The 26,194-nt window shown below is 41.7% G+C and overlaps 4 protein-coding genes across 5 annotated transcripts; 3 read left to right on the top strand and 1 right to left on the bottom strand.

Moving 5' to 3' along the window:
* Nucleotides 1-271: 271 nt before the first annotated feature.
* ap1g2 (adaptor related protein complex 1 subunit gamma 2) lies at nt 272-15,101 on the top strand. 2 transcript variants are annotated; one of them, XM_086270878.1, is made up of 22 exons: nt 272-417; nt 1,039-1,241; nt 1,707-1,831; nt 1,989-2,130; nt 2,516-2,612; nt 2,710-2,786; nt 2,884-2,979; nt 3,203-3,283; nt 4,077-4,175; nt 4,275-4,330; nt 5,076-5,189; nt 5,937-6,077; nt 7,464-7,518; nt 7,912-8,034; nt 8,610-8,699; nt 9,861-9,988; nt 10,081-10,185; nt 10,342-10,468; nt 11,050-11,212; nt 11,456-11,607; nt 11,974-12,072; nt 13,480-15,101. In XM_086270878.1, exons 2-22 carry the CDS (start codon nt 1,041-1,043, stop codon nt 13,576-13,578), a joined length of 2,370 nt encoding a protein of 789 aa, XP_086127004.1. In that variant the 5' UTR covers nt 272-417; nt 1,039-1,040; the 3' UTR covers nt 13,579-15,101. The 2 variants fall into 2 exon arrangements, with proteins under 2 accessions (XP_086127004.1, XP_086127005.1); XM_086270879.1 differs by lacking the exon at nt 272-417 and adding an exon at nt 437-531.
* nedd8l (NEDD8 ubiquitin like modifier, like) lies at nt 14,863-16,530 on the bottom strand. The gene is made up of 4 exons (XM_086270880.1): nt 16,371-16,530; nt 15,546-15,593; nt 15,381-15,463; nt 14,863-15,287 (listed from the first exon to the last, which is right to left on the bottom strand). The coding sequence occupies exons 1-4, from the start codon at nt 16,386-16,388 to the stop codon at nt 15,164-15,166; spliced, it is 273 nt and encodes a 90-aa protein (XP_086127006.1). The 5' UTR covers nt 16,389-16,530; the 3' UTR covers nt 14,863-15,163.
* Nucleotides 16,531-18,177: 1,647 nt separating this feature from the next.
* Nucleotides 18,178-20,572, top strand: LOC147308960 (zona pellucida sperm-binding protein 3-like). The gene is made up of 9 exons (XM_086271311.1): nt 18,178-18,313; nt 18,424-18,608; nt 18,697-18,800; nt 18,886-18,977; nt 19,049-19,229; nt 19,314-19,416; nt 19,488-19,576; nt 19,885-19,976; nt 20,103-20,572. The coding sequence occupies exons 1-9, from the start codon at nt 18,178-18,180 to the stop codon at nt 20,222-20,224; spliced, it is 1,104 nt and encodes a 367-aa protein (XP_086127437.1). The 3' UTR covers nt 20,225-20,572.
* A 2,447-nt stretch (nt 20,573-23,019) lies between these two features.
* Nucleotides 23,020-24,952, top strand: LOC147308959 (zona pellucida sperm-binding protein 3-like). Its single transcript, XM_086271296.1, has 9 exons — nt 23,020-23,166; nt 23,263-23,429; nt 23,506-23,609; nt 23,704-23,792; nt 23,870-24,050; nt 24,134-24,239; nt 24,322-24,407; nt 24,538-24,629; nt 24,697-24,952. Exons 1-9 carry the CDS (start codon nt 23,103-23,105, stop codon nt 24,750-24,752), a joined length of 945 nt encoding a protein of 314 aa, XP_086127422.1. The 5' UTR covers nt 23,020-23,102; the 3' UTR covers nt 24,753-24,952.
* The last annotated feature ends 1,242 nt before the right edge of the window (nt 24,953-26,194 follow it).

The following is a 26,194-nucleotide window of genomic DNA, read 5'->3' as shown; positions in this document are numbered from 1 at the left end:
TTATATAGAGATAAACAGAGATATATAGAGGTAAAATCTCTATTGTATGTCACGTGTGCGTGTGAGTTTGTGCTAGAAAATAGTTTTATTTTTTTTTAATTGATTAAAAGTTCAAATATACAATAGCTTTAAGACATTCTTCTCACTTCATTACTGATAGGATTATTAAATATGTATTTATTTAACTGTGTTTCAAGTGCTATTTAATTTTGTTTCACTGTTTTTGTTATAACTATCAAATTGACCTTTAATTTGAAAGTTGTGACAGGAAATACAATGTTAACTCCTGCTATTTTAACGCTAACTGTATGGATACAGTAATTGGGTTTCCAACCAACTGACTGCCGACGTGTATTGGAGGGGCGTCGGTTGAACGGCTTTACTTTTCAAAACCTGGCAACTCTGTGAACTGTAGAGGTATGTTGTTATTTTGGCGCTTTAAAACACATACACAAGCAGACTGTTATGCTAGCGTGGCTAGCTCAGTAGCTCGACTCTTTCCTCCATGCCAGGCTTGACAGCATCTGCAAGGTTAGCTCGGATCGGTCAGTGCGCTAGCCTCTGGCTCGTTTCTCTGACATGCATTACCGACCACGGAAGAGTCATGCTAATTTTGTTAGTTAGCCTGTTCATTTAAGTATATTTCCCCAAGTCTAATTCATAAAAGTATTGGTAGATGACAGTAACTTTCTGTTTATTTGTGCTCCATCAGCCTGTCACCAAAGAAAAAAAGAAAGGAAAACACTAGCTGTTGTTTAAGTTGTTTTTGAATTAGCCCATCTGAGTGTTTTTTACTACGTCCTGCGGTGTAGTGACGGCTTTAATAAACGCCTGGAGATGTTGTTACAGGAAATGAAATCATATGTAGTGTTGTGACACTCTTGTTTTCTGTTAATAACATATCATGCTCTTTCCTTCACAAAACAACGCATACTAACACATCTCACCATTCACCCCCACCCACCTACCCTCCCACACACACACACACACACACACACACACACACACACACACACACACACACACACACACACACAGCCATGTCTCCATCAGTGCCCCTGCAGGAGATGATCCGGGCCATCAGGTCAGCCAGGACGCAGTGTGAGGAGCGGGGGGTCATTCAGAGGGAGTGCGCGGCCATCCGGGCACAGTTCAGACAAGCCGACAACGGAGGGCGATCGCACAACCTGGCCAAGCTGCTCTACGTGCACATGCTGGGCTACCCAGCTCACTTTGGTCAGGTGAGGGGATTTGGCTAATGCCTGTCATGGGGTTTCTTCGGGTTAAATGAGCCAGGGGAGGTGAGAAGCCGTCACAGTAGCTGGAGGGTCTGGGCTCACTTCGTCACACCATATCAGCCGTGAAGTCGTAATGTCCAGCACGTGCATCTTACAAGGAATGAGCACACAGTGAAGTTAGGCACGGAAATGCTCCCTTGTATTGCTAGCAATGTTGCTGGTATGTGCTTTGTTAAGCTTGTACTTTTACCGTTACTAGAGCACTGTGAATTGTTGTTAATGCCCTCAAGCAAAGTCTGCGAAAGCCCTCGTGTCTACGAGGGTGGACACTGGAACTGGGCCACTGAGGCCCTCCCTGCTGCTCTGGAGCTGAGACTGACCTCCAGTTGAGTGGTTAAATGGTAGGGAACTTTCCCGGGGGCATTACTTCACTTTCACTTTTAAAAGAGCTTTTGCTGTTCATACTAGATGGAGTGCGTTCGGATGATTGCTAGCCCGCGCTACAGTGAAAAACGCGTAGGATACCTGGGAGCCATGATGCTGCTGGATGAGAAGCAGGACGCCAGCCTGCTCATCACCAACTCTATTAAGAAGTAAGAATAACCCAAACTCGATGCTGTTGTCATTCATATAAGGTGGTGCAGTTAATGACAGATTCCTTAATGTGTAATTGTACATCTTGGAAGGTTTACTGAAATAATGATGATTTAAATAAAACACTGAATATTTTTATCTTTTTGTGTTTTTCAGTGATCTGTCAAACAGTAACCAGTACATACAGTCTCTAGCTCTCTGCACACTAGCCTGCATGGGGTCAGCTGAGATGTGCAGGGATCTGGCGCCAGAGATTGACAGGCTGCTCCGAGCTTCCAACTCCTACATTAAAAAGAAGGTGAGGACTTCTGCGAGGAATCAATTATTCATCCAGCAGCTTTTACCAATATTAATATTACTACCAGTGAGGTGGCAGTTTAAAAGCAAATCTGTATTGTGTTGTGTGTGATTTGGCAAGCTGTATGTTATACTCAAAACACTGACCTAAGCATGTTAATGTCAGGGATAATGTATTATGTATGTAGGATCAATTTGTGCAGGTTGATTGTTAAATATTCATCATAATCATCTAGTGTGACATAGTACAACTTTTTAGGATGCGTACTGTTCCCTATAGGACTTCAAATCCTTCATGAGCTGTAAAACTTGTAACATCCCACCGTCATGTGCTTAGTGGACGTGTGATGTAACGCTGCTGATGACTTGTTCCGCTGTTCTTTCAGGCTGCTTTGTGCGCTGTTCACATCGTGAGAAAAGTCCACGATCTGGGAGAGCTCTTTACCAAAGCCGCTCGCTCGCTGCTCACTGAGAAGAACCACGGTTAATATACTTTTATGATGTACACAGTGAACTCGTCATGCTGTGAATACTATTTTCAGTTTATTTCTTATTGTTTTTGGTTTTCATTTGTCTTCAGGCGTCGTACACGGCGCTGTGGTGCTCATTACTGAGCTGTGTGAGCGGAACTCAGAAACACTTGAGCGCTTCAGGAAGGTATGAGGGACACACACACACACAGATTACTCTTGATCAGATGTTGTCTGTATTCCTACATGTGTGTCGCAATGTGGTTGTGCTGTGTGTATTCCAGACGGTACCAGATCTGGTTCAGATCATGAAAGGTCTCGTCATTTCGGGTTATTCTCCAGACCACGATGTGGCAGGAATCAGCGATCCCTTCCTACAGGTCGGATTTCATTCCACTAACCCCTTGCACATCCCAGCTACACTTTGTGTAAAGTCAGAGTCGGCTAGCAGGACTTATTTTTACTACTATGTGCTGCTTCATGGCTCGAAATCTTCAATTAATGTAGTTTAATTCTGTGTTACTAATACAAACACTAGATTATTGTCACCTCCCAAAATCACCTCCCATCCACGTGTTCCTTCTGTCGCGTCTCCAAACACAGGTACGCATCTTAAGGTTGCTGAGAATCCTTGGTCGCAACAATGAAGCAGCGAGCGATGCCATGAACGACCTCCTAGCTCAGGTATAGTGTTCACGTTCACCAAAAAAAGCTTTTCTTTGGCTCAGTTCACATCAGTCAGATCTGAAAAAGTTTCCACATGTCAGCCATTTCAGAATGAGCAAACATTTCATTTGACCAGTCACCCGTCTCCTGTTGTTTACATGACCCTGAAAGTTTACCTGAAATGCATTTTTATGATACATGAGAGCCAGCCAGAAAGTTCTTCTCAAAACTGAAACTGTTTCTCATAGAGATAGAGTTGAAGCATGTGTAACTATCTTATTTATTAATATCTATGGTTTCCTGTGGCAAATGGCATTAGTCACTCACTCATGTTGCATGTGTGACTAATTCTTGAGAAAAGCTGCAACCCAAAATCTGGCCTTTCTGCAGAGCAGTTTTTTTTAAACTCTTTCCTCCATAAAGACAGCGCCCGTTGACGCCTCCTCTACCTTTATTAATGAATTTGGTACCCCCGTATATATCAGTAAAGACGTGGTTTGATAAGCATTAGAGTAGTTTCTAGTGTTTTTTCAAAGGTAGCTGCGTAGGCAGAGACCACCCTCACTAACGTCTGATGCAAACTCAGTCATTTTGTTCTATAAGTCGGTCGGAAACTTGACAGAAACTGCTCAGTTCAGCTTCACAGGGTGAAGAGTTAAAGAGCTACCAGTGCAGACACGTTTTCAGATATGTAGCTGTCGTCTTTGTTTATCTGATAATTGTAGTTAAAAATACCCTAGTTTTTAACTATACTCTTATCTAATTGGCACTGTACTAGCTGTGTGTCTGCCTGTTTGTGTTTACCATACAGGTGGCGACCAACACAGACAGTACAAAGACTGTGGGCAATGCTGTGTTGTATGAGACTGTTCTCACTGTGCTGGACATCAAGTCAGAGAGTGGCCTCAGAGTAAGAGACTGTGTTTAGTGATGTGAATACATTGAACATATTGCTGACTGATCAAATTATTAATTCATAGACATACACTTCCCTTTACTCATGCTGCAGGTTCTGGCCGTGAACATTCTGGGAAGATTTCTTCTGAACAATGACAGAAACATTCGGTTAGTTCTATTTTCCTCAGATCTTTGTTCCTCTTCCCTGTCTAATCCTCCCCTGTATGCATTCCTTCTCCCTTTCTTATCTCTCAGGGTGATTTCACCTTTTCAGGCTAATGGAAAACTCACTACAGCCAAAGAGCGAAATCTCCCAACAGGCTCTTATCGTCTGAGCTGACTAATTACTTTCTCTAGAGCCATTACTCTACAGCCACACCAGAAGGTCACGCTGCTCACTGCTCAAGCTGAGCTCTCAATTTCAGACCATGTTATTTTCCAGCAGGCGCTGCTGCGGTTTCCTGAGGGTTTTATTGTGTTACAATCTTTTTCTGGGTTCCTCCCCATAAGGGCCCTGTGGGCAGACAGGTCTGTCTAGTTTCTACCCTCAGGTCCTCTGAATCTCTCTGTTGCAGAGTGACAGGTTTATTCCTGCAAGACCTGCCTGACTAGGTAGCGTCTCTCCTGCGTCCACATAAATACTTGATCAGTCCATGAGTTATTTGAAGTGAAGTGATGAATTATTCATGCTTGCAAGCTGAGAAAATTAAGATTTTCTTTTGTTGTTGATCTTTATTGTCAGGTTGAACATTTTTTGAAATCACATTTTAATAATTTATCCACTGGATGCGTTTCCACACACAGTCACTTTAGATGACCCTGGTGTAGCGAATTCGGCTTCATTATAATAGAGAATGATACTTAAAACTTTCAAAACATTCATTATTTTTGGCTTTCGTGTATGTCTGTTTAGCTATATCGCCATGACCTCTCTTCAGAAGATTGTTGGGACAGACCACAATGCAGTGCAGCGCCACCGAGGGACTATAGTAGACTGCCTGAAAGACCAGGATGCTTCTGTTAAGCGGTGATTTTCTTTTTTTCTTTTTGCCTAGCACAGCTGTTCAACATCTGTAGATGTTCTGTTAAAATGATTCTAGAAGTATTTGATTTCCTGTTATGTTTTTGATACTTTTTAATTGGCTCACATTAAGTAGTGATTGATTTTTATAGATGAAATAACAATAAAACGACGTAACAGTGCCACTGACCTGGCAACATTAACATTCTGTATTTTTGGCAGGTGTAGCTTCCCACTGTGCTACTCACTAACAGTCTGAACCTCACACTAAAGCTTGATGCTAACTACCATCTCTAGTTTCATCATGTAGCCAAACAGATTTTATTGTGCTGTAAGAAAAACAAAATAATTAATATATATGTTCATATACAATTAATATTAATATATTGCAAACTAGTATATAGTAGTTAAAAAAAGCATATTTTGCTGACTAATATCAGAAAAGTTTGCACATCCAGTCTGTATACTCAAAACTGTAATGCTGCTCTGGGACTATTTCTCCTTGGTGATATGTTTTCTAGTTGAAGAGTTCCTCCATGTATTTTGATCCAACCAGTGAGTTGTGTTACAGACAGATCAGAGTGTTGCTAAAGGGATTTTCAGCAAACTTGTAAATGTTGATGGACACGGAGAGTTTGAGCAAGCAAACATCTTATCAGCTCAGAACGTTTTGACCTGAGCTGTAACAGCACAGAAGGATCAGCTTGTATATCCAGCATTATCAGCGTTGTTTCTCTTTTCCGATCCATCCAGCCGTGCTTTGGAGCTTTCTTTGGCTCTGGTGTCAGCCTCCAACATCCGCTCTATGATGAAGGAACTGCTCAGCTTCCTCTCCTCCTGCCCCCCCGAGCTCAGGTCTCAAACTGCCAGCGGTATATTCAATGCTGCTGAAAGGTAGGTGAAATGCTGCAGAGAAGACAGTGTAATATACTTCATACACAAAGTGTATCTGCAGCGCTGCTTCAAGGTTTGTGAACCCTTTAGAAGTTTGTATATTTCAAATGAGACAACAATATAATATCTGGTCACTCTGGGGTCAGAAAAATTGTTATTAAATGTCCGTTTTAGCTGCTTCCTTTATACAAAACAGCTTCAACTCTGGATTGTTGATGGTTTACTTATGAACTGGTCACTTCAGCTCCAGCTTTTCTTTTAGATTGTGTTCAGGACTTTGACTTGGCTGTTTAAAAAAACATTAACAATATTATTTAACCATTCTATGGTTGAACTACTTGTGTGCTGAGGGTTATTGTGCTGCTGCATGACCTAATAGCATTTTACAAACAAAAGTTCTGACAGTTTTTCTTTGCAAACCACCCACAATTAAAGGCTAGTCCTACCAAGACCAGCCCAAACCATGATGCTACCACCACCATAGCATACCTGCAGCCTTCTCATTTGTCTTGGTGATCTGTAGTACACTGCAGATGTGCAGCAGGGACTTTTTGTCCTTGCTGCCTTGCGTCCTGACTATTACAGGCCTCATTTTGAGCGAGCACTGATTTTTAATTTCCTCTTTTTGTCTGTCTGTTGATTGGTGGAGTTAGAAGTCATCCCAGAGTCCTTTGTTTGTGCTTTGAGTGTGAACATCAGAGTGTGAGGGATCTCCAATCTTTAAATATAAACAGAACGCCCACTCACAAGTCACTGTACTCCCACTAAATGAAAGCTTCTTATTCACCTTCATTTCATCTCAATAAGTTCATAACCAGATATGATCATTTCTTACCTGTGTCATGCGTTTTCTTCATCTTTCTTTTAAAAACCTGATGATTTTTTATGTCACATTTAGCCAGAGTTATAAAAAAAAATCTGATGGATTCACAGGCTTTTCATCACCACTGCATGCATGCGAGCACATACACTGTATATTCATGCGTATGACAAAATGCGGTAATGCAGCTGTGTAAGCCTTGAAGCTGTAACAAGAAAAGTGCCTGTGTCTACGCTGTATGCACCCATCTCTCTCTCAGTGTCCGTCTCCACATACACTGATATTCCTGTCTAAGTGGCACCGCGACTGTGAATAGCCTGCAGCGTTTCTACTGTGTATCATTCAACAACTTGAGGCTCTTCTCTTTTTCGATGTGTGCTAGATGCAGTAGCGTGTGTGTGTGTGTGTGTGTGTGTGTGTGTGTGTGTGTGTGTGTGTGTGTGTGTGTGTGTGTGTGTGTGTGTGTGTGTGTGTGTGTGTGTGTGTGTGTGTGTGTGTGTGTGTGTGTGTGTGTGTGTGTGTGTGTGTACCACTGAGTTAGCTGTGTGTGTCTCTGTCTCTGTCAGGTATGCTCCCTCCCAGCGCTGGCACATTGACACCATCCTGCATGTCCTCACCACGGTAAATGCTGCCTCTTTTACAGGGTCCTCTTTCATAACTCTTTGTGAATGCATTATGATTGTGTTAAAATATGTTTTTAATACATTAGACTTCTAGATTGTGTGTACCTCATCTCTCAAGCTTTTAGATAACAAAGCTTTAAATGTTACACCGATCTAAGAGAATAGTTAAGTGTAAACTAGTCCTGTGCAGACAAAATGATGCAGGATAGAAAAAGTGCTTGGAAGAGCATAACTAGGAAGAATTAAAGGTTCATAATGTGTATTTATTGCTATGAAAATCTCCCCATAAGGGAGGTTGTTGTCTCTGAAGGAATAATGTAGGTTACCCCCAAATTAGCTGTTTTGTTTATTTTCTAGTATGGTGTTTTGTGTTTGATACCCATTCTGCCAGGCAGGGGGCGACGTGAGAGACGAAACGGTGCCCAACCTGATTCAGCTCATTACCAACACTTCAGAGCTCCACTGTTACACCGTTCACAAGCTCTACCGGGCTCTGCTCAGTGACATCTCGCAGGTCTGTGAGTCTGGATGGTTTCTGTTCTCAGATCATTTCAGAATTCTGAGAATTCAAACACGGAAATTGGTCTCCTGTTTGATATATAATATAAAATCGTTACGGTCTGAGCGTATCAAACAATAAACTCGTGAAAAAAAAGCAGCTCTGACTGCAGATGTGGTGTCGTTAAACATGAGGATAATGATCAGACTTGAGTCAGTGAAAGTGGGTCTCAGTCCACAGCCTCACTGATGAGAGATGGTCATAATTTTGTGTGTTCATAGAGTTTAAAGTTAATTAGAATTTTTTGATAAATTTCCCTCTTAAGAGAAAGGGCTGTAATAGTCCTGAGTCAGACAGAGCTGCTTTGGCTTTACTGCTTTGCTTTCAGTTTGAAATTGGCTGATGCAGACGGCTTTATTTTCAGATCCAAGCTGGATGAGTATTTACGTATCTGCAGCCCAGCACTGTTTCCTATTTTTCCAGCATCTGGGGAAAATGGCTATGATATTTCAAACCGCAATGCAGGCCAGTCTGGCAACATCACATATTTTATGTGCTCTGTAATATTTATGTAATATTTGTATGTGCAGCAACCTCTGGTCCAGGTGGCGTGCTGGTGTATCGGAGAGTATGGAGACCTGCTGCTGACAGGAGAATGTCAGGAGACCGAACCTGTGCAGGTACACAGAGCACAGCAAACACTGGTTTAGGTTTTTATTTAATTCATGCTTGTTGCTCTCTGCTGCTCACTGCTGCAATAAATTAGCAATCCAAATTTTTTGTCAGATGATGTCATTTTAAATACACGTTATCTTTTAGGTTTTTCCATGTAAAAATTCTCCGGCACAAAGATAACAGTGTAATTTGCAGTCACAGCTACAGCTCTGAGCTGGGAATAAATAGGTAGTCGGCACGAGCAGGGAAGAAGGAAGGAGCAGCATTAGCAGAAATTCAAATTTGAAATTCTTCTGAAAATTAGCAATGGTGATAATGACAGGAGCCTTTTTTTTTTTTTGTTCAAATCTCATTAAATATTCATCCCCTGAATATTTTAGTAGTTCATGTCATTGGATTGTCTTCAAAATATATCTCCTTGATCAAATGCTTCATAAACCCATAATTACACACATTCCAACATGCAGAAAAAAAGCTGATAAAGTCCATTGATTTTTTTAATGAAGCACTTTTCACTGTAAAACTGCATTGTTGTGCACTGTTGCATGGACGTAGCCACAGTGACATCAAGTGGCTTGTGAATTTTCAAATAAAAGCCTGAAGATCGGCGTTTTCAGTGCTTTAAAACCAGACGTGACGAGTAAAGGATGGATCTGACTGAAAAGTCTCACGCTCACTGGAGCACAAGCATTTTTTTACTCAAAGGATACTTTGAATGAACAAAATTTACAAAATGGGCTTCATATTTCATTCATTTTGTCCCAAAATAAGTGATTTCCCTCATAAACTCATCAGTAAAGTGGTTACAGAGGTCAACCTATCAGGTGACATTTGACTCTGGCTAATGCTTGAGTCAGTCAGCCAGTACGGGGACACATATGCCGACATGTGTCTCTCTGATGATCTGTTTTGTAACACGTCTCTATTGTATAGCAATAAAACAAGTGACCACAACTTTTTCAGTAGCAAGTGTAACATCGCTGATCTAAAAAGACTGAAAAAAGTGTTAGTACAACATTACTTAGTTACTGACTGTGTCTTCTGATAATCTTCTCTGTTTGCTAAATAAATAAATTCAGCTGAAATTACGAGCACTGCGTTTCTTTTTTAGATTAAAAAATGTGCTGCCAGCTGTCAAACCTTGCACTTACATGTCTGTTGTTCAGGTCACAGAGGACTACGTCCTGGACGTCTTGGAAACAGTGCTACAGTCCCACATGTCGTCCCCGTCAACAAGGGGCTTTGCTCTGACCGCTACAATGAAACTCAGCACGCGCATCACTGAGAATGTGGAGTAAGAAACTCTTGTGTAGCAGCAAACAGTGACTGTGACCCTGTGAATCCCCTAACTGCGCCTCTTTCTCTTCATAACTCTACTCCCGACAGTCGAATCAGAAGCATCGTCAGCATCTACGGCAGCTGTATAGACGTGGAGCTCCAGCAGAGGGCAGTTGAATACAACGCTCTTTTCAAAAAATATGACCACATGAGGTACTGAAGGGAGTGGTTAGGTCAACATTTTCTAGAAAATGAGATGTGGAGCTGTTTTAGGCCTTTTATATATTGTCATTATAACCACTGAGGAATTTACTGAATAAAAATGTTTTTTTCTGACCAAAAGAGCTGAAATAGTCCTTCTTTTCACAGGGCAGCAGTGCTTGAGAGGATGCCTGTGATTGAAAAGAATTCACAGGGTCACACCAACGGGGAGACCATCAAGGAGAGTCAAACAGTCAAAGTCAAGCCAGGAGAGCCACAGCAGCCTGCTAACCAGGTACAAGGTGATGGGAAAAATTCAGTTAGGGTCTGTTGAATAGATCAATCCCAGTGTCTGGGTCTGACCTCCTTTTTAGAGAGATCGCCCCTCTGGAGAATTTATTGTTTTAGTTTAGATTTCAAACTTAAGTTAATACTTGACCAAAGCAATAAGCTAACATAAAATTGCACATGTGATAGGGTAGGCTTTACTTCATTTTAGCTTGTCATTCTGTAATGGGCTGTGATTAAAAATATTGGTTTCACATTAACTCCACAACGCTTTATGAACATTAGTGGTTGTGTTCTCAGATCCTTTGCTATATTGGTATGTTTGCGGGCTTTTCTCTTGTCTGTTTTATTATGCAAATCAAATTCCAGTAAAGCTAAGTTTAACAGCTGTGGTCGGGTGTTAAGAATAAGGATTGAAACAAAATGGGTGGGTCTTATTCATTCAGCCAGTTTCATGTTTATCGTAGTATTTTGGACATTTTTCCAGAGCTGTTTTTAGATAAAGTTTATTCTGTTAAGCTGTCTTTTGCATATAATAATAATGTGCAGTCAGCTGGATTATCTCCTCCCCTCTGTGGTGTCTCTCAGGTGTGTGATCTGTTGGACCTGCTGGGTGGCTCTGAGCAGCCTCTGCAGCCCAGCCCGGCATTAGGCAGCGCAGCTCCTCCCATTCCTGTCAGCACACCCAACACTGTTGGAGGAGACCTCCTGGATCTGCTTGGAGGGTTAGAGCCCACTCCCATCACGCCAGGTCTGACCTTCACATATACACACAACGAACTACAGAAACAGGAAACAGGGCGTGATTTTTAGGCACACAGCTAGAGAATTGGTTGAATCGGGTCACTGGATAATCTCTGGAATGTCACGATAATTAGAAGAAACCAGGTGGATAGGGTTGAATTGAAGTTTGCTCTTTAAGGGACTGATGCACTCTCCGTGGCTAAATACTGATTTTAAGCTAATGCAGCCTTCTACACTGTATTTTCCATAGTTGCCACAGTGACTGTGTATGAGAAGGACGGTGTGACTGTAACACTGAGTTGTGAGAAACAGTCCGATTCAGGCCTGACCGTCACACTCACCGCCTCCAACTCCACTGAGTCAGACATCAGAGGCTTCACCCTGCAGGCTGCAGTGCCCAAGGTTTGTATCAGTACCAGCAATAAAATCCTGCTAATCATTCACTGATAGATGATTAAACTGCTGTTCAAGAGCCACCGTCTGCCACACATTTAACCAGTATGTGCGGATTATAGCAGGAGCGCAGTGGCTGCTGTGAGATTACTGTTTCTGAGGCTCTGAGATTTTTTTTGTGCAGCTTGTTTAGTAAAACCTTTAGAAGCAGGACCTCTGCATTTCTAATGTCCTGCCCTACAGCCCTACTGATAGGTGTCACTTTTAGCCCCTGTCACGTCTCATTGGTAAACACCAGTGCAGCAAATGGATTTGAACAACGTGTGTGGGTTTGGGTGCTTTCAACTTCAAAGCTTCATTTGATCCTCCTTCCAGAGTGTCCAGTTACACATGAAGGCCCCCAGCGGGGACTCTCTTCCTGCAAGAGGCACAGCTAAAGTGACCCAGATGGTGGTCCTCAACAACCCCAATAAGGTGGTGTAAACACACACACAAATAAAGCTGGTATTCACCTTCGGCTCCCAAAATATCTGAGGGTTTGTACTGCTTGCTTCAAATCACCTGTAACATTTCAACATGATTCAAATGTGGAATTTCTATCTTGCCTAAGCTGCTACAATTCCTCTTCCTGAGGCAGTCCTTAGTGACTTTGCCAGTGTGCTTGGGCTCATCATGTTAAAAACGTTCACGGCTTTTAGACAGAGGCTCAGATTTGCTTTAATCAGCCTTGAACATCAAAGGACTAAACAGGCCCGGCCTTGCTTAGCTTCCAATCAGTTTAGATCAAGTGTGCTTGGTGCGAACCTTTTTGATTCTCAGTGGGCAGCACCTGTAATGTCACGTGACAACACAGCCATCTTGGGTTTGAATCCACTGGCCAGCTAGGCTGTGTGGGGTTTGCATGTTCTCCCTGTGTTTGTGTGGATTTTCTCCGGGTTCCTCCCACAGGCCAAAGACATGCAGTTGGTGAGTGTAAATTGGCCGGTATGAGTGTGAATGCTAGTGTGATTGGTTGTTTGTTCCTTTGTATTAACCCTGAAACAGACTGGCAACCAGTCCAGGGTGCACCTTACTTCCCAGTCTTTGACAGCAGGTATAGTTCCAACCCCCTCTGACCTTGAATTGGATAATCAGAAGAGAATGGATGGATGGTGTGTGCAAGAAGACAGGAACCAGAAGCAAAAACTCCAAACCATAACATTTCCAGCACCCTGTTTCAACTTTCTCTCCAGAGCAAGTTGTTTCAAAAGGCCTGATTTTTGTCCTTATATTCATTGGACTTCAAATTGGGGTTTACTCGCATCTATGCCATTTGTACATGAGTTTCCTTATAGTCATGTGATTTATTTCAAAGAATCTCCTATGCTCTTATACTCATGCTCACTTTCAAGGACAAAGAGAAAACCAGAGCCGACATGTCAGAGGTTTACGAAACAAAGGTTTCACCTGTGACTTCCTAAAGAGAAACCAGTTACTGGCAACTCATCTGGAAATACTGGGTCATATTCATTTTTTTCACATTTTAGGTGTGATTAATGCAGAGGTGTATTTACTGAAGGTGTTTTTCATTTAAATCATGAGCACGACAACAAAAATGTGTTTTTATATCAGGCACTTTTTAAAGAGATCCAAATTTTTGCTTCCTAAATTCTGTCAAAAAGCCAACAGGTTCAGTGGTTGCACTTACTTTTTGCATGACTGTATCTGCAATCTTTCTGTGTCAATGCTAAAATACGAGGTGTTTTCTCATCTTGAACAAATATCTTGTATTTGACATGATCATTGCAATATGTGCCCCACGTCAGGCTTATTGTATTCTAATCACAGGAGACGTAGTGCTCAGTGTAGTAGTGTGTATCTAAGTCCTGCTTCTCCTTTCAGGTCAATCTAAAAATGAGGCTCCGCATCTCTTACACCAGCCAAGGATCAGCTGTTCAGGATACGGTCCAGATCGACTCCTTCCCTGGACTCGGTCAGTGATCTCAGCCAATCAATGCAACAGGACTGAGACACCAGTCTGTGGGTGAATGAGCGGGCGTCGTTTCTCTCTGACGCAGCCTTTCTACTGACACACCCTACACACTGCCGGTCCTCGGTTACCCTGATCTCTTGTTTCTATGTGTAAGAAACACGGTTCTCTCAGAAGCCTCGTGTATGGAGTTGCATCTGTCCATTCCTCAGGAATAGATCAAGGAGATTATTGGAGTGGACACTGGAATATGCAGGTACAAAATGGAAAAACATAAAATACTTTTTTTAAATGTTGCATCGACAACTGTCTATTAGATATCATTCAGGGTTTTTGTTTACAAGCTGCTACAGCTGATTGTATTCAGTGTTTCACTCCACAGTAATATAAACTTTGAGGGGCTTCTGTCAGTCATCCACCAGATCAACACACACACACACAGCAGTTTATGCATGCTTTTAATAAATTTGTCTTTACACTGATTGAGAGGAGGCAAACACTAATTAATGAGCTACTACAACTAATTTATTATATCAGATACACATCATTTTATTAGGAAACGCAAATATATGAAATTTGGATGAAAGGAAGCTTTTAAACACAACCTTGAGTCCTTCATCTTTTTTTCCCCCTTTATTCACCTGATCAGCAATATCCATGTCCTGAACCATTCCTGTGCCTTTCATCCTCTCTTAAAATGTAATATTTAGCTTTTGAGGCCAAGATTATTTAACTTTGAGTTGTTTTGTTTTTTTAATCACTCCCATACAAGGATTTTCCTTAATGCTATTCTTTGTCTGTTGTTTACCAAAATGAGTTATTTTCTGATGTAAGTGTATGGTGACGCAAAAGGAAAAACGCGCATGATGCTGTCTGGAAAATCTATATTTTAGATATTCAAAGTATAAGCACAAGAGTTTTATGACTGTAAACAAAGCCAGCATATGACTTTGATAACTCATCTTAACCCCTTTTAAAACCACTCTGCGTACTGGATGTCAGCAACGGTGCTCTACATGGATTTCACTGGAGTCTTTACCAGACTGTTTGTATCACTACCTTAACTAAATTATAGACACAGAAGGAATCATTTGACAGCAGTTTGGATTGTCTTTCAATCTTCAATTTCATGTCATTTTCTAATTAAAAACTGTTTCCAGAATCCTCAGCTGTGACTTGATTTCAGTGTGTGTGTGTGTGTGTGTGTGTGTGTGTGTGTGTGTGTGTGTGTGTGTGTGTGTGTGTGTGTATATATATATATATATGTGTATATATATCAGAGGACAACACTTAGATCAACTTCATCATTTATTCACAAGCAAAAAGACCACAGTGTTGTCAAACTGTCTCTTCATGGGTGCCTGCATTAACTGGTCAAACTCAGAAAGCCAGTGTGGGATTTCAAAAACAAGTACAAAGGAATTAGAACGTCCTTTTTTCTTTTTAATGTTTCCGGTTGATTTTTGTTTTGTTTTGTTTTCTCGTTTCTGTCGGCCTGGAAACGGAGGATTTCAGATTTCTGCGTTGAAACATGGTTAGACGATGACAGACACCTAAAGCGTTGGCACTCGGCCGGCTTCCCATGATGACAGCGACTCATGACGTGGAGGACAGGGGTAAGCAGCAACTGTGGTTTGTTGATCCTCCTCTTAGCGCCAACACAAGATGGAGCACTGAGCCTCCCTGGATCTTGTAGTCTGCTGCCGTCTTCTCATCATTCCTGAGGTTCACAAGACAACACAGGAGATGATTAGAGTTCGCAGGAGAACACCTGGAGATCATATGCAGATAGCTGCAGAGCAAAATGCCTCACATCTGTTTTCCACTGTAGATAAGTCTCTGTTGCTGCGGTGGGATCCCTTCCTTCTCTTCCACTCTTTCTTTAATCCGCTCCACCTTGATTTGAGCAAAAACAAGAGATTAAGCAACAAAATCTAGCAGCTGCATATAACAAGGACTATTTATCACAAGATGTTACCTTATCTGTGGGCTCTATGTCAATCTCTATTTCTTTTCCAGTGAGAGTCTGAAACATAACAAAACGATTATAGAAACACTGAACTTTCACAATCCTAAATGGTTAAGAAGAAGGAGGAATTCACCAAGGATTTTCTCTGGGCTCGAGCCAAGCTGCCAGGGAATTTCAGCTACTATACTATTGTACATAAACACTGTCACACAGTTACGGTTAAAATAAATGTCTTGGGACTTTTTTGGAAATTTTTGATCCAAAATTTGATGTAATTTTGCCAGATGATTTGAACTCTGGATTTGCATACAGCGGTTTCGAAAAGGATGCCCGTGTCGGTTAATGGAAAAACTGATTATTTTCACTACTAGCCAAGTCGCCATATCTCTGTTTATAGACTCTGTTAAACTTTAGAAACACGTCAACATTTCGGTCGCAAGTACACAATGAAGTCTCGTGTCATCGGTAGCGTAAACCCTAAACATTTTTTGCCCTTTTTGCTTTGTCACAACTATAAAGTATTCACTGGTTGTAGTACAGCACGGGCTAACCTGTTTTCAGTCACCAAAACTAGATGTTAGCAACGATGAGTGTTAGCAAACGTCAAACAATAGCAACTTAGTGAAGAAAGAGCAGTTTCGCTTGAATGATCGGGTGCTTAACACTGATCTGTTTCACAGCATGTCGGGTGTAAGTTGGGTTTTCTGTTGCCCCAGGCCCTGAAATAAATGAGCGAACCGGCTCTGTGATATTAGCGGGATATCGAGAAACAGAGACGGGACTGAACACCACCCATGGAGCCCGGGCTAGAATCAAAGAAAGTAATGTTCTTACCTTGACTTTGATCAACATGCTGAATGAAGAAAATAATACTAACAAATTTTATGAACAGCTTGGTGAACTAAACAGCAAATTGCCGAATAACAATCTACTTCTTCTGCTAACCGGACTTTACTTCCTGTGTCACGGGCTAACATTCCGGACATGACGCCGTCACAACACACCAGCATTTTTGTTCCTCTCTGACGTATTAACTTCTAAATACAAGATCAGTTATTTCAATATATCTGTTATTTCAATACATCTATTTCTAAAGTCGCAGGCAGATTTCACGTGAACAAAAGAATGTACTTTTGTACGGCTTGAATTATACCCCATATGTACAAAAGTTTTGGTAAGTAAAATCATGGCAGCTAAATAAAAGCAAACTTCCAAAAAGCTATACCATTATAGATTTATGTAATCGATTTTCAGTAGTGATGCAACATCATATAAAAATATTGCCTCCGACAGCTGAATTGTACTCATCTATACTTTATTTTGAACTGCAAAAAGAACAAATATAAACAGTAGTCCTTATGTGCAAAAGTCTTGAATCACTCGTCATTTCCGCATAATTTCCCAGGAAAATGTGATTTATTGAAGCACACAAAATACACATAAATGCAGAATATAAGGCAAAAACAGTTTGTACAATTCTAATGAGCTTGAAAGTTAATATTTGGTATGACCATCTTTATTCTTTATCACAGTCTGAACTCTCTTAGGCGGCTTTTTTGTCATTTCTTCAGGTAGCCTTTAAGTTGAAGAACAGTCAAAGCTCTTCTCTGGATGTCGCCTGCCTTTTGTCCCATTCTCTGTCATGGTGATCCCACACTGCTTCACATATGCTCTTACTGCATTGTCAGCGTGTGTGTTGAAAAATAAAACTGTTGCCATTCAGATGTTTTCCCATGGTGGATTAAAGTCTGATGGCACTTTTCTGCATTAATGGTTTTGTCAGGATCCCCAACAGCAGTGGCTGAAATACTGACCCAAACAATGACAGAGCCTCCACCATATAGACACTCACTATTTCACCTCTCTCCTAACCTCCTCCATACATACAGACCATAATTCCAGTCAGAATGACTCATCACTCCAAGACCTGTTTCATTGATTTTCAGTCCAGTTGTTGAGCAATTTGGTATACCTCACCCCTTTCTTCCTTCCTTAAGAATGGCTTGTTGACGGCCACCCTTCCTAAGGAAATGACTTTCAGGTACTGAATACCAGCTGTAGATAATCTTTTAGTCCTCCCTCTTCTTCTCTTGTGCTCTAGCTGTTCATTAAGGACACTGCCCACTGTGCTAAAACTTTTCAGCTTTCTTTGGGAATTATGTTGTTGGTGCAAAAATAAAATTTTAGACAACTGCCAACTAAACGTGCACATGTAAGTTTACCTGATTTATGCTTTCTAGGATATTTCTTCCAAGTCTTGCATGCATGTCAACAAAAGTAAACTCAAATAAGCTTGTCAAGTTACTGATCCACATAGAGTTTGTAAGCTTTATGGAAAGTAATACTCTAAGTTTCAGTGGCCTATGATATGACACGTGTCACTTTCTTCTGTAAGACTGGGCATTTCCAAAGATAACTAGAAAAAACAAGTCTAACATTAATCTTTTCTCATGATGAAGAAAGATGCTGATTAAGAGGAAGGAAATGCGTTAAACTTAAATTCTGTCAAGCAAATGTAGTAAGAAAAAGAAATGTAAAAGTAAAGATACCACTCATTCAAGGTCCACCCGATCACACAGTGATGAGCTCATAGAGCACTCTGAGTCTGTGATTCGTGGGCTCTGCTTTCACACAGGTGTTGATGGTTGAGGTCATTAAGCAAGAAGTTCATAAAGCATGTTGGTCCCAATGTGTACAGGATTGTTTAGTCATGGGGACTCATCTCTACCTAGATTTGCTTGTCCTGGCTGTTTTTGCAATGACTGTTGCCAATGCAGGTATATATATTCTTTTTGGGGGAGGATTTCAGACGTATAGACACAAATGCATATTTTTAAGTGTTTCTGTCCACATAAAAGATGACCGTGATTTTGTTTTATTTTTCCAGACATCAACGTGGTCTGTGCAAACAACTCCGTGAGGGTGACATGGAGGGTGAATGCGGAGCTGGTGCCGTATGCAGCTCGACTGTTTCTTGGAAACTGCATGGCATCTCAGTGGAAGGTTCTGCCCTCTGGAGAGGGGGAAGCACAGTTTAACTATATGTTTTCCGAGTGCAAGTTTACTAAAATGGTACTGTACTCTGAGAGATGCAACTTCAGTAGCTTCCACTCACTTGTGAGCTCTAATTTAATCACTTGTTTGCTTTCCCATCTTGCAGGTAAAGGGAAAACGCATATTCTATCAGAATGAAATGAGCTACAGGCCACAGACAAAGCCAAACCCTCCAGATTTTGTGCATCCCATTGAATGTGTTTACAGAAGGTTTGTGACACTTGTATTTTTTTCTCAAACTGAAATTGTATGAAATGTAGAATCTTGCCATTCTTAATATTTTTTTTAATTTCAGACCCAAGGATTGGATTCCCCGATTCGTGAACCCTGGATATGTGGTTTCCGAGGGTCACGGCAGGCTGGTCTTCCACATGGCACTTCTCAATGGTAACTTCTCACCATGCCAAATTACAAGCACGTGTTAAAACGCACACTACTTAGCATTTACTTTTCCACAGAGGAGCTATCAAGCATAGCAAAGACGAACATCATTCCTCTGGGCTCCCCCATGCCAATATGGGCAGCAGTGGAGCAGAAGTCTCATCAGCCACTGCTGTTGCTCATGGAGGAATGTGTCGCAGCCCCCACAGCTGAGCTGCGGCCCGGCAGCCAGGTTTACCCAATCATTGGAAACAAGGGGTAGGGTTCCAGTACTGTTCAGACTTTGTACTCAGTGTAGTGGAAACGATGCGTATTGGTAATCTGACTTACCAATTTCTCCAGGTGTCTTTTAGAAAGCAAAAAAGAAAATTCGATGTTTCTGCCTCGGTACCACTCGTCTTCAATCATCCTCTACCTCCAGTCCTTCAACTTTGGTTTTAGAGAGGTGAGAACAGGTTAAATTATTTCAAGAATAAATATTTAAAGGAACTTTAATTCGAGCCCTGTGTTCCTCAGGTGTACATCCACTGTAAACTGGCTGTGTGGGATCCTCAAAATTTTGCCGAAAGCAAGAAGGCCTGTCATTATATAAAGGGAACTAACAGGTGATTATTGAGTTCAACAACTTGTACTTCACAAGTCTTTTACCTTTTTTTTTCCTCAGTCTCTGGATAAATGGAAATGACATTACTGTTACACTCATTTAATAAGCTTTTTAGCATTGGAACTCTTAAAAAAGAGATTTACTTAAAGTGTTCAAGTGTTCTTGAGCAAAATTGTACTTAACTGTATTTCATACTGCTGAACTACAGGGTTTTGTGTTTTAATTCTTCATTTAACAGGCTGAACACTGCTTGCTGAATATGGAAGTTATGCTCCACATGACTGCTTTTCTTTTTGTCCCCATCTCCAGATGGGAGCTGCTTGATGACCCATCCCGAAGCTCCCTCTGTAACTGCTGTGACTTGAGCTGCAAGTCTCGGTCCAGGAGGGGTGTTGAATGGGGTAACCTCATGTGTCTTTAATGTGACTGCATGCTATCAGACCTGTACTTTCAAAGGGATTCAAATGACATCTGATTTAAAGAAGCGGGCTGTGCTTCACCACTCATGAATTCAACTCTCCTTGCAGCATCAGACGGTCCGAGTCACAATTCTGTGTTGGGACCCCTAATCATTGTGGACCAATCTGACTTGAGGGACAGTGACACAATGATGGAGTCTGCCACTACAGCTGACCCACAGCTCAAATAAGCTGTGCGACGAAGCTTGGTCAAAACGGATATCGACTGCAGTATGACTGAAGGATCTGATGGCGGATAACCTCCGAGGACGTCACGATTGTGTGATTTTTGTTTTGCGTATTCATTATTCTGGGGTTTTTGCTGTAAAATGATACTTGTTCTTGATATAACTAAAACATTGTAAACTCTTACTTGTTCTGTCAAACACCAGCCATTTTTATGTGATACTGCTGCTTTTCAGAGATGCTGTGCATCAGTAGGAAGGTGGGCCCTACTGTCAAATGCCTTCTAAATGTAAAAGTCACATTTCTGGAATTGCATTTGAATCCAATAAATGACTATTCTGTATAAACTGACAGTGTGTGCTCTTCAGATACTTGTATTTTCAAAACCTCATTTGGTGTATCACTATTGCCTCGGAGCAAGAAGGTCCTTGGGTCAAAACAATAAGCTGGGGCTTTACTGGGGTCCGTTCTTCGTACCTCGCTTACTACATCCAAGAACAAATCATCGCGCTAACGTTGAGCGAACACACCTGTTGTTGACGATTAGTACAGCTGGTTGAAGTAATGTGAGATCACTGGGTGGCTTAACAGGGGCTACGCATCGATAGTAGAAACATTGATCGGCAACCCTTTGGTCGCGAAAATGTCGAAGGAGCGCGCTCAGTATTTTTCGGCAGCAGAGCAAGAACTCTTGATTGAGGGATTTCACGAGTTTCAGAGTTTAATTAAAACGCAAGGGAACACTGCAAAGGCTGCAAAAGCAAGGAGAGAGGGCTGGCAGAAAGTTGCTGACAAATTAAACTAGTAAGTCATTTAATAATAATAAAAATGATAATGGATTGGATTTATATAGCGCTTTTCAAGGCACCCAAAGCGCTTTACAACGCCACTATTCATTCACTCTCACATTCACACACTGGTGGAAGCAGCTACAGTTGTAGCCACAGCTGCCCTGGGGCAGACTGACAGAAGCGAGGCTGCCATATCGCGCCATCGGCCCCTCTGGCCAACACCAGTAGGCGGTAGGGTAAATTTATTATATTATATTACATTATATCCTCTTTCACATTAGAGCCACGACAGGACCCACTAGAACATGGGAACAAGTAAAAGTGAAATATAATATTCTACAGAATGGTAATATTTATCACTTGTATTGCTTTTAGTCTCTTGAAAAGAGACCCTGAAATAATCTGTTTGTTTATAACAGCAACCAAGAAAAGGGCAGAGCAAAAAAAAGACAGGTGGTGGTCCTGCACCCCCTCGTCAACAAGTTGGTTAAGTAAATAATACCCTCACGGGAAAATCGATATCTCTCAATGAGCACACTGTCGCGCTGAGCTAAAGGATCCTGTCTGTCCCGCAATATACGCTGAATTCTGAGAACTCTCCTTATCAATCTTGCACCTTCCGCAATGGGCTGCTCGCGTATATGGACAGGACATGGCTGCGGCAGACTTCCCAAATCCACCTTCGCTTTTATAGCCGTGGTCTCTCATCTTGATTACACGAAGTAATTTACAATTACAACTCTAACATATGAATTACATCTGAAATAATCAAATACATGAAATAGAATGATTAATAGTACCTTTCCCTTTTTTTAGGAAATGACCTGTATCTGTATGGAATCAATAAAAGAATCAAATCCATTATCTTTAGTTACATTGATAATATTTATTTATGGAAAAACAGTGGTTAAATATCGCTGTTGCTTTCTTATACATGAAGCGGACATACCTGAGTGGCCGCGATCTAATCCTGTTTACATAAAGTGAGCCTGCTCCCGAGCAGGTTTACGCTTACGGATCTGTTGCTATGACAGCAAGTCCCGGATGAGCTTCGGAGATCACGCGAAATCGTCAACAATCAAATCCAGCTAACTTACTTAGCGAGGTACGAAGAACGGACCCCTGAAGTTGACTTGCATGTGTTCAGTTTCCTTGTGGATATTCTTGCTTCTTCCCACACTTCAAATGTGTGAGCGTTAACAGGTGTGAATAGTTGTCTTTCTCTATTAGCTCTGACTGGCTCAGCCCCTCTACAACCATGAATTAAACTGGATGGATGTTTTTCTGAGCTTGGTGATCAGTCTTGGTATAATATTTGACTGTATATGCGCACACACCCCCACCCCTCTGCTCCATATTGGAAAATTAAGGCTTTTCCATCTGAGAGGCATCCCTCTCATTTGGACTACACTGCAATTGACTTTACTGTCTCTTGCTTGTGCAGCTTTTCCTTGGGTCCTCACAGCCACCTGTTTTAGCTTCTCTCTGAGATTCAGAATTGATTTCAAAATCCTCCTGTTTGTTTAGTCATTCATGGTTTAACTCCTTCCTACATCTCTGACCTCTTAGAGCCCTGTGATGCTCCAGGTCCCTCCAATCAGACCGTCAGATGTTTCAGACTGTCCCTCAATCTAGAGTTAAATGCTGTGGAACAGCATTCCAACATTAAAACTAGATTTAAAACTTATTTTTATTCCCTGGCATTTGACTCTGTCTGAGTTTAATACTAAAGCTCTCTGTGAGATGACGTGAAACAAGCCGGCTGTAAATGTTCCGGTTTTGTTTTCTGAATTTGACTGTCTAGATCTGAAATTGCCACATACTGATATAACATCTCGTTACCTTCTCAGACTACAGTACTACTGCTTTCATGATCGTAATGTGATGTGAAACTGACTAAACTGGACAAATATTAAGATTTGCATCATGTGACTCACATCACATCAAAATCAACTGAACTCTTTATTGCAAACACCTTGTTGCTGCTGCACCTGTAGCTGCGAACACACAGCAGGTGAACCTGGTTTTGTTGATTAGCCTGTAGTAAGAGAATAAAAACACCAGTGGCACCAGCACCAAGTGTTCAGTCATCATGGCCTCCCTTTGGTATTGTGTAGCTGTTTTGGGCCTGGTGGCAAGAGGTTCAGTAAATGCAGGTAATGTCTAAATGAGAAATAGCTTCTTTTTTAGAATTTAAGGGTAAGAATTTTATGTTTTTAATTATCCCCTTTGCTGCCTCCCTCTCTACTTAGACATGAAACTGGATTGTAAAGGTGGTTTTGTGACACTGGTGTGGACAGACGGTAGATCTCAGATGGACACTTCACTGCTCCGTCTGGGCAGCTGCTTTCCCACAAGCCTCACAGACAGGGAAGCTGTTTTCACTGTGGACTTCAATGACTGTAACTTCAGGAGGCTTGTGAGTAGCCCAGAACTATGTGCATGAAAGAACCGTCTATCCCTACAGGTTGGTGACTCATCTTTCCTCCCCACAGGTTACTGGCAAACGACTAATCTACGCCAATGACCTGACGTACATTACCCCACCTAATTCTGTCATCCCTTCGTACATTGACTTGATTGTCTGTGAATTTGAGAGGCAAGTGGACATGTTGTAACATGGAATGCTGAACAAAAAAGCAAATGTATGTTTAATAAAAAAAAAAAGCAACCTTTTAACCTGTTTCATGCAGGCCCAGAGATTGGTACCCCCTGGTTTATGAGCCAGTGTTTAGTACCTATGGTTTAGAAGAACTAGTATTTCATATTGGACTCATGAATGGTGGGTATCTGAAAGTGCCTGAAAATAGAAGCAGTCCTAAACATTCCTGCGACTCACCTTGTTCTGTGTAAATCTAGCTAACTTTTCAGGCCCTGCTGAATCTACAAGATTCCCTCTGGGCTCAATCATCGCCATCATGGCTAGCGTGGAGCAGCAGACCCATCAGCCATTGCTGCTACTCATTGATGAATGTGTCGCTGCCACCACACCTGAGTTGCAGCCTGAAAGTTCTCTATACCCATTAATCACCAACAAGGGGTAAACTTGTGCTATCAAGAAGCACTGACTTGGGTATTCTTGTTGACTAGACCTTGAAATAATCTGTTTCTCTTGAACCTCAGATGTCTTGTCGACAGTAAGAAATCGCGCTCAAAATTTGAACCCAGGCAAAAGACTTCAGAGATCCGGCTATCCCTTCAAGCCTTCAAGTTTGCTGTGGGAGGAGAGGTAAATGTCTTTAACTGCAAGAACTGAATGTAGGAAACGAAGCAGATTGTTGGTTAATCGTGGAATACTATACATCCTGCAGGTGTTTATTCATTGCAGCCTTGTGGCTTGGGATCCCAACGGACTTGGCAATACTAAGAAGGCCTGCCACTACATCAAAGATTATGGGTAAAACGCATACTTGACTCTGTAGTTTGTAGTACTGGATATGTTGTAGTTCAGCTTGAATGCTGAGCTATGACTAAATTGTCCTGGAATCGGCAGAAGCTCAGTGATTATTTCTTCCTGCCTACTTCAGTTGGGAGTTGCTTGACGACCCTTCACACAGCAGTCTATGTGACTGCTGTGAGTCCAGCTGCAAGGCCAGAAAGACGAGGGATCTAGTGACAGGTATACATTTCTACACTTTTATAACTGTGCTCTTGCTGTACAGGACTCAACACTGTTTTTTCCACAGGGAAGCATGGTGCAGTACAAAACGTAGTCCTTGGTCCACTCACTATCACAGATTAGAATGAGTCACTAAGGCAAGCTTCTCCTTGAAATAGTGGTACAGACATCCTCTTCTCGGACGGCTCTCAAGAATGGCTCCATCCATGTGACTTCAGGCTCAACTGAGGTTTTTAACTTCCAGGCTGTCGGTGCTTCTTTGCATTTCAGATCTGTGCAATTGTATCAAAGCTGCGTAAATAAATGACTTTCCTTTAAGTATTCATGGGTGTCTTTTAATTCAGTTATTCAAAAATGTACTGAGCGATCAATGTTCAAATACAAACTAGCAAAATCCAAAGGCATGCATTTTGCAACTAATGGGACAACTAATTCTAAGAAAGCTGTAGGGGAGTTGACTAAAGACTCCAGTACATGGAATAAAAGTGACTATAAACGAGGCTTGTAAAATTTTATTTTTAAATATGCTATATGAATTCTAGGCAATACCACCAGCATACTTGAACTGCTGTCCACGCAAGAAGCAACACTGACAGTCAATTTCACATGCTGTTGTGCAAATGGAATAGGCAAAAGGTGGGAAATAGGCAATTAGCAAGACCTAGGTTCTGCAGGTGGTGACAGCAGACCACTTCTCAGTACCTATGCTTTGGTCACTTTTGAATGCTGGAGGTGATTTCACTCTAGTGGTAGCATGAGATGGCGTCTACAACCCACACAAGTGGCTCAGGTAGTGTGTGTGTGTGTGTGTGTCTGCTCAAACAATCAGAAACGGACTCCATGTGCTCGCCAGAGGTAGCCTGACTGCCATTGGGTACAGAGAGATCATCAGAACACTTTGGAGACCATATGCTGGTGCAGTTGGCCCTGGGTTCCTCCTAATGTGAGACAATGCTAGACCTCATGTGGCTGGAGTGTCAGCAGTTCCTGCAAGAAAAAGGCATTGGTGCTATGGACTGGCCTGCCCGTTCCCAGACCTGAATCCAATTGAGCACTCTTGGACACGTCTTGCTCCATCCACCAACGCGACGTTGCACCACAGACTGTCCATGAGTTGGCAGGAACTTTAGCCCAGGTCTGGGGAATTCCTCAGGAGATCATCTGCCAGCTCATCAGGAGCATGCCCAAGCGATGTAGGGAGGTCATACAGGCAAGTGGAGGCCACACACACTGAGCCTCATTTTGACTTGTTTTAAGGACATTACATTAAAGTTGCATCAGCCTGTAGTGTGTTTTTCCACTTTCATACTGAGTGTGACTCCAAATCCAAACCTCCATGGGTTGCTAAATATGATTTCCATTGAAAATTTTTGTGATTTTGTCAGCATATTCAACGGTGTAAAGAACAAAGTATTTAATAAGAATATTTCATTTATTCAGATCTAGGATGTCTTATTTTTGTGTTCCCGTTATTTTTTGAGCAGTGTATTTCTAGAGAGATTCCTGGGAACAGAGGGCACTTACAAGCTTCACAGCGTCCTCGTGTTCCTCACGTCTTATGTTAA

This window comes from Aulonocara sp. 'chitande type north' Nkhata Bay, linkage group LG18, assembly GCF_057382095.1.
Source record: "Aulonocara sp. 'chitande type north' Nkhata Bay isolate Kocher_YH1m ecotype deep benthic linkage group LG18, A_spYH_male_GT1.1, whole genome shotgun sequence".
Taxonomy (NCBI): Eukaryota; Metazoa; Chordata; class Actinopteri; order Cichliformes; family Cichlidae; genus Aulonocara; species Aulonocara sp. 'chitande type north' Nkhata Bay.
The sequence above is the reverse complement of the archived record's forward strand: the minus strand, read 5'-3'. Positions and strand labels throughout refer to the sequence as shown.

What these genes read in the sequence shown, in the direction of transcription:
- nedd8l (XM_086270880.1), bottom strand. An exon ending in ACATAGAGCCCACAGATAAG is followed by an intron (nt 15,464 to 15,545) that starts GTAACATCTTGT and finishes GCTCAAATCAAG; the next exon opens with GTGGAGCGGATTAAAGAAAG. An exon ending in ATCTACAGTGGAAAACAGAT is followed by an intron (nt 15,288 to 15,380) that starts GTGAGGCATTTT and finishes TGTGAACCTCAG; the next exon opens with GAATGATGAGAAGACGGCAG.
- LOC147308959 (XM_086271296.1), top strand. Translation starts at nt 23,103, where the DNA reads ATGGCCTCCCTTTGGTATTGTGTAGCTGTTTTGGGCCTGGTGGCAAGA. An exon ending in AAGAGGTTCAGTAAATGCAG is followed by an intron (nt 23,167 to 23,262) that starts GTAATGTCTAAA and finishes CTCTCTACTTAG; the next exon opens with ACATGAAACTGGATTGTAAA. An exon ending in TCATATTGGACTCATGAATG is followed by an intron (nt 23,793 to 23,869) that starts GTGGGTATCTGA and finishes GTGTAAATCTAG; the next exon opens with CTAACTTTTCAGGCCCTGCT.
- ap1g2 (XM_086270878.1), top strand. Translation starts at nt 1,041, where the DNA reads ATGTCTCCATCAGTGCCCCTGCAGGAGATGATCCGGGCCATCAGGTCA. An exon ending in ACTCCTACATTAAAAAGAAG is followed by an intron (nt 2,131 to 2,515) that starts GTGAGGACTTCT and finishes CTGTTCTTTCAG; the next exon opens with GCTGCTTTGTGCGCTGTTCA. An exon ending in TGAACGACCTCCTAGCTCAG is followed by an intron (nt 3,284 to 4,076) that starts GTATAGTGTTCA and finishes TTTACCATACAG; the next exon opens with GTGGCGACCAACACAGACAG.
- LOC147308960 (XM_086271311.1), top strand. Translation starts at nt 18,178, where the DNA reads ATGGTTGAGGTCATTAAGCAAGAAGTTCATAAAGCATGTTGGTCCCAA. An exon ending in AGTGCAAGTTTACTAAAATG is followed by an intron (nt 18,609 to 18,696) that starts GTACTGTACTCT and finishes CCCATCTTGCAG; the next exon opens with GTAAAGGGAAAACGCATATT. An exon ending in CCAATCATTGGAAACAAGGG is followed by an intron (nt 19,230 to 19,313) that starts GTAGGGTTCCAG and finishes CAATTTCTCCAG; the next exon opens with GTGTCTTTTAGAAAGCAAAA.